This window comes from Salmo salar, chromosome ssa13 (assembly GCF_905237065.1).
Source record: "Salmo salar chromosome ssa13, Ssal_v3.1, whole genome shotgun sequence".
Taxonomy (NCBI): domain Eukaryota; kingdom Metazoa; phylum Chordata; class Actinopteri; order Salmoniformes; family Salmonidae; genus Salmo; species Salmo salar.
The window spans coordinates 80355390-80361774 of NC_059454.1; the positions used below are offsets into that span (position 1 = coordinate 80355390).

At 47.4% G+C, this 6385-nt stretch overlaps 1 protein-coding gene across 1 annotated transcript; it reads left to right on the forward strand.

The window, feature by feature from the left end:
* The first annotated feature begins 3973 nt into the window (after nt 1-3973).
* LOC106567939 (class A basic helix-loop-helix protein 9-like) lies at nt 3974-6025 on the forward strand. The gene has a single exon (XM_014137855.2). The coding sequence runs from the start codon at nt 4426-4428 to the stop codon at nt 5344-5346; it is 921 nt and encodes a 306-aa protein (XP_013993330.1). The 5' UTR covers nt 3974-4425; the 3' UTR covers nt 5347-6025.
* The last annotated feature ends 360 nt before the right edge of the window (nt 6026-6385 follow it).

Consider the following 6385-nt stretch of genomic DNA (forward strand, 5'->3'; position numbering starts at 1 on the left):
ATGCAGTGTCTTAGACCACTGCGCCACTCAGGAGGCATCTCTGATCATTCTCGAGCATGCCAAACTTCCTCACCCTCTTGCAAGTAAGGGAATGTGGTGAGATGTCTCACTCATAATAATAGAAAACCAGGGGTTACGCAAGTACAGAAACCTTAAAGATGCACTATGCAGAAATCTATCTGCCATTTCCTGGTTGCAAAAGTTAATAGTTTGCCTAATTTCAGTTTATGTGACAAAACAAGAAAGAATAGTGTAGAGAATCATTGTACCATCTAAACCGCTGTGAAATATATTTTCCATAACTAAAAATATTGTATATTCAGCTGTTTAAAGCTAGTATACAAAACTCACATTTCCTGTAAGGAGATGTCCTTGAACAGTGCCCTAGAGGTAACCATAGTTCTGGTGGAGTGACCCCTCAGGCCCTCCAGAGGCTGTAACCCCTTGCTATTATAGGCCAATATAATAGGTTCCAGAAAGGGGCCTGCCCTTGCATGGAGGTGCCTAGGACACATAAATGTAGGTCGCTCTTGCGCAAATCTCTCCTCCTATCCAAGTATATGCACAAAGCGTACTGGACACAAACGGTGTAGCCCCTCCTCTTCAATAGAAGGGAAAGGCGGCGGGTAGAAAGCCACAAGGCAAGACAATTCTAATTGCCGCTAACCTTAGGGATAAAGGTGGGGTTGGGCAACAAGGTATCCTTGGAAATGCCCCAGGCAAACTATAGGCCCGAATGGTGAACTGACAGTGCATGTAGCTCACTCCCTCGATTTATGGATGTAAGGGTGACCAGTAAAGCAGCCTTAAAGGAGAGATAGTTCATCTCCAAACTTTCCAGCAGCTCAAAAGGCTGCTGTGAAATAGCCTCACGCACAATAGACAAATCCCATAACGGGAATTAAGGCTTAAGAACTGGACATAAGCGACGTGCCCCCTTCATGAAACATACATACAAGCCGAGATAGCAGCTAGATAGACCTTAACAGTGGAGAAAGCCTTCCCTCTGTTCAAAAAGTCCTGCAGGAAGCATAAAACCTTGAATACAAAGCATTGGTAAGGAATGATCTGTTTTTGGTCACATCGCTTCTCAAAAACGCACCACTTATTTCCATACAGTGATCCTGTAGAAGGGGCCCTATGTCACGGTTGTCGTAAGGAGAAGCGGACCGAAGTGCAGCGGGTGTGTCGTTCCACATTTTATTTACACTGTGAAACTATGCGATACATAAACATAAACTAAAGAACAAAACAAACCGTGATGCAGAGTAGAAACATACACTACTCAAAAAACAATCTCCCACAAACCCAGGTGGAAAGAAAACCCTACTTAAGTATGATCTCCAATTAGAGACAACGAGGACCAGCTGCCTCTAATTGGAGATCATCCCAAACAAAACCCCAACATAGAAATACAAAACTAGAACCTGACAACATAGAAATAGGAAACATAGAGAAAAAAACTGTCTCGCCCTGACCTACTCTACCATAGAAAATAACATCTTTCTATGGTCAGGACGTGACACCCTAGCACTCTGTATAGTATCAATGACTCCGAGAGGCAGGCCTGTTGCATCCAGATTTAACCTCTCACGGGGCAGGCCCAGAGGGAATATCTCTAAGTTCACTTGGGTCAGCAGATCACTGGGCAGCAGCACGTTGCCAAGGCTTGTTGTATAGTCTTGAACGTGACAGAGCACCCCCTGTTTACAGGGAGAGGCACTGTCGGAATGACGCGATGCGGTCTTCTGAGAGTGTTGCCTTATAAGAGAGCGAATCTAGCCTTATGCCTAGGTATTCTATTGGCACCAAACAGTTATTTTTCTGATTGATCTTGAACCCTAGCTCAGAGAGGTGGGTTACAAGGGAAGTTGTGTCTGGTACCACTTATTCTCGGGATGGGGAGCAAAGTGTCTAAGTGTCAAACAAATGTATTTTTAATCAATCACATTCATTTTATAAAGCCCTTTCAATATATATTTTTGTGATATCAAATTGGTAGTTACAGTCTTGTCCCATCGCTGCAACTCCCGTACAGGACTCGGAGATGTGAAGATTGAGAGCCACGCGTCCTCCGAAACACGACCCCGCCAAGCTGCACTGCTTTTTGACACACTGCTCGCTTAACCCAGAAGCCAGCCGCACCAATGTGTCAGAGGAAACACCACACAGCTGGCGACCAAAGTCAGCGTGTATGCGCCCGGCCCGCCACAGGAGTCTCTAGTACGCGATGGGACAAGGATATCCCTGCCGGCCAAACCCTCCTCTAACCCAGACGACGCTGGGCCAATTGTGCACTGCCTCATGGGTCTCCTGGTTGCGGCCAACTGTGACACAGCCTGGGATCGAGCCCAGGTCTGTAGTGACACCTTTACCACTGCGATGCAGTGCCTTAGACCGCTGCGCCACTCGGGAGGCCTTATAAAGTTCTTTTTACCAAAAAAGTATGGTACCATGCACCTCTGATCCACAGTTGTGATTGGAAAGTTGTGATTGGAAAGGACTTTGTAATTGTGCTAATGGTTGACATCTCTCAGCTGCGACATATACCTTAAAACGAAAAGGGCAGGAAGAAAGCAATGTTTATCAACGACCTTCAGTTCTCCGTGTGAGGGCCTATCGTTAAGTTACTTGACTCAACACACACACTTGGCCAGGAGCCTTTGAAGACTTAAAAGGTCAGGCCAATCACCTTTCACTGTGTCCACCAAAGCAACCAACAATCCTGTGTATGCAGGGATTTCCCCAACTCCAAAACATTCACCCCACACGGTTTAAACTACTGGGGGCCATAATTATGTGCTCAGCTGGTCATACTCAGATAATAGTAGCTTATTGTGCCATGTTGACCTATGAGAAAAGCTAGCAGCTAGCCATTTTAGACCACAGGTCAAAACCTCAGGTATAAGCAAAAGTTAGCGAGTATGGCCCCATGTTGTTTTCTCTGATGAGGTGAATTAAGCACTTTTACAATTTGCTCTTTTCAATCTGTTCAGTTGACATCTGATGCAGATAATCTACATTCTTCAGAACATCGTCATCTGTATCTGTACCTGATTTGGCGCATGACCAACTCCAGCTTTACACAAAACACAATCTGAAACTTCCATCTAACCAGTTTGGACTAGGCCTGTCTAGATATTAAAATAACAAACAAACAAAATTATTACCATAGAGAAGTCGAGTCGATGGCCCCAGCCCAGCCCAGTCAGCCCAGTCTTCCCTAATTTTCCTTTGCTTTGATGTCCAGGCCGTGCTGTGTTCCTGTCCTCAGGTGCTGCCCAAGCCTGATTTATGGGGATAGGGTTCCACAGGAGCCCCCCTAAATTACATGTCTCTTAAACATAGAGCAGATAGAGAGAAGGAGCGAGAGGGGGGGATTGCCACTTTGGAGAGCTAATTGTATGGACAATTCGAACCCAAAGTAGATAAGAGAATTCCTCCTTCCTTCTTCCCCCCCCTCCTTCTCCCACATTGGTAAGACGAGGGGAAACTAGCACAACGCAGATTAGGCTGCTATCTGATAAACACACAATTTGTCATGGACGTCCAGTGACTGATATTCATGGGACTCTCCAATTAAGATAAATATCAGAAAAATTCGCACCAGAATAAATAGCACCAGTCTAAGCAACGTGACTAGTAGGCTGCAAAATAATAGGTATTTGAGAGGAAATAAATGAATTGTGGATTTACATTGAAGCAAGCTTCATACATTGGAGCACCCTCTCAGAGCCGAAGTGATCCATCAATGGCCTAGATACGGTATGATCCAAAAATAATGAATAGGCAGAAGTCAAGAAAAAGTAAATTGTCATGCCAAAAAGGCTGTGGAAGTGTTGAAACACTTAGAGATCCTGTAAGGGGTGAGAGGGAGTGTCTGTGGAGGAGGAGGTGACAGCCCATTTGCCTTGAGGGCGCCCATAAACCAGGTAGAGAGAGAGCGCACCATTCCTCATAGGTGACTGTACCATGTGACTGGAGGAGAAGGGCTGGCTTTAAAATTCAGGCAGGGCCATCCCGCGGAGGCAGAGGTAATAACAGGGCGCCAGAAGAGTCAGAGAGGAGTCGGAGACCAGGGCTGTCGGGACACAACACCCAACAACGTCCCAATTGACAGCCCAGTGAAAGAGACCGCGGGACACAGCACCCAACACCAACCCAGCCGGCAGCTCCGTGAAAGACGGCGCCGGTCACAGCACCCAAAACCAACCCGACCGGTAGCCCCGCGGAACAAGCCACGGATCTACAGCAGAGGAGGTCCTGGCATAGCGACGGCAGCTATAGGAACACCCCAGGTACAAGGCATCTAATCTACCTCATAGCCTCCTCTACACAAGAAGAACTACACAAAGCTACAGACAGCGGCTACAGAGAAACAACAAGTAGACAGTGGCTACAGAGCAACTATAACAACAGCCGGTGATGATGAGCTGCAGCAGTCTGGCAAGGTCAGAGGAATTCTCAGAGGAGGAGCTGGAGCTGAGCATGCTGGGTCAGGGGGAGGATGATGAGGCGAGCGACGGCAGCCCCAAGGGCCCCTTGCAGGGCAGCGAGGTCTCGGCCAGCAGCCCCCCCAGCGATGACACTGAGGGGGACCAGTCCAAGAAGCGTAGCCGCCCGGTCCGCTCCAAGGCCCGCCGTGTGGCCGCCAACGTACGTGAACGCAAACGCATCCTGGACTACAACCAGGCCTTCAACGCTCTGCGTGTGGCACTCAACCACGACCTCAGCGGCAAGCGGCTCTCCAAGATTTCCACTCTGCAGAGGGCCATCAACCGCATCTCAGCCCTGTCTGTCTTCCTCAGCTCCAACCCCCCCAGTAAGCCTTGCTCCCACCGGGAGTGCCAATGGCCAGCTGGGAGGACATTGGCGGTGGGAACGGTGGGGACGTCACGGCTGGACCCGCCCAGGGTGACAGTTGCTCATCGCCTGGAGTCCCAGAACTATGTCTCCTGTAACCACGCATCACTCCCCCATCAGATCCAGCCCCAGCAGGGAACCCACCCTCACCCTCACAGGCTGCCAACAGAGACACACCTCTACATTGACAGCTTGGGCTCCTCATGCCCCCCCTCGCCACACTACCCCTGCTATCCCGCCAAGGGCCAGTTGTACCCCTCACGCGGACACTGTGGGACAGGGAACCCCTTGGAGCAGCCGCCAAGCCCTATTAGGTACACCCAGGTGGGCGAAGGGCTGGGGTACCAGACGAGGGGGTGGGCCTCCTGCGCCCAGGGCTACATTGACGCGTTTATGGAGTCGTCTCCAGCCCTGGGCCTCCCGTGGCAGGTGAGCCACATCCAGGAGACAGCAGGCCCCCAGCACAGCCTGCCCCTGCTCTGACACTAGGACCAGAGAAGTTATAGCCTAGGTATCCACCACTGTGGCCCCTGGAGTCTAAAGAATAGACCAGCCAACTGCCCTAATGATCTCAGGGAAAATATGAAAAAGTGAGCTTCGTGTGCTCTCACTGTTGCAATGGATTCAGTATTACAGTGCAACTCTCTAAAGACACTGAATTAGTTACATTAAAACTTGACAAAGTGAAATGCCTTTCTAAACTCAACAATGCAGTAACCAATAACAATGTAATACTAAAAATAACATAAGGTAGAACAAAAGCACAAGAGAAATAAAAATAAGAAGAACATGAGAAAGTAAGTAAGCATACTATATACAGGGTCAGTCAGTTCCAGTACCATATTTACAATGTGCAGGGATACTGGATGTGTTATCTAACAATGTATAAATGATTGTCATATCTTGAATAGAATGCCAATGTACATTTCTGGATGTTTTAAACATGACCATTCAAGCCAATGAATGTTATTCTTATAGATGTAAAATGTTCAATTGCTCAAAACACACACCTCACTTGTACAAAGTGTTGAAAGTCTGAATGTATAGCAGCAATCCTCTTTACAAACCCAACGGACAAACTTACTTTAGTTTTTTGTATTGCATTATTGTATTAATGTATGTGAATGCTACAGTTTGTATTCTCATTTTTAAAAACCGAATAAAAAAAACATAAAAAAATATATGACTCACGAGTTTGTGCAGTTTACATGAAAGCTTGCGTGTGTGTGTGTGTGCGTGTGTGTGTGTGTGTGTGTGTGCGTGTGTGCATTTTTGCCTTGAGGTCTGTACTATTTAGCCTCTATCTTCCCAGGGTCTCAGTTGACAAGGGTCCCTATCCTAGCTGAGGAATGGGTTTGCTTGCCCATTCTTGTCATAATTCTAAGAAAAGAGAAGCCAAGGTTCTTTTTACACGCAAAAATAAAAGGCAATAATGGACCAATAGCCAGTGGTGCAACATCACCTCTTCTGTTCCCAGTGTGGAATCATTGAGGAATGTTGGGACTAAAGAATGTGTTTGTTG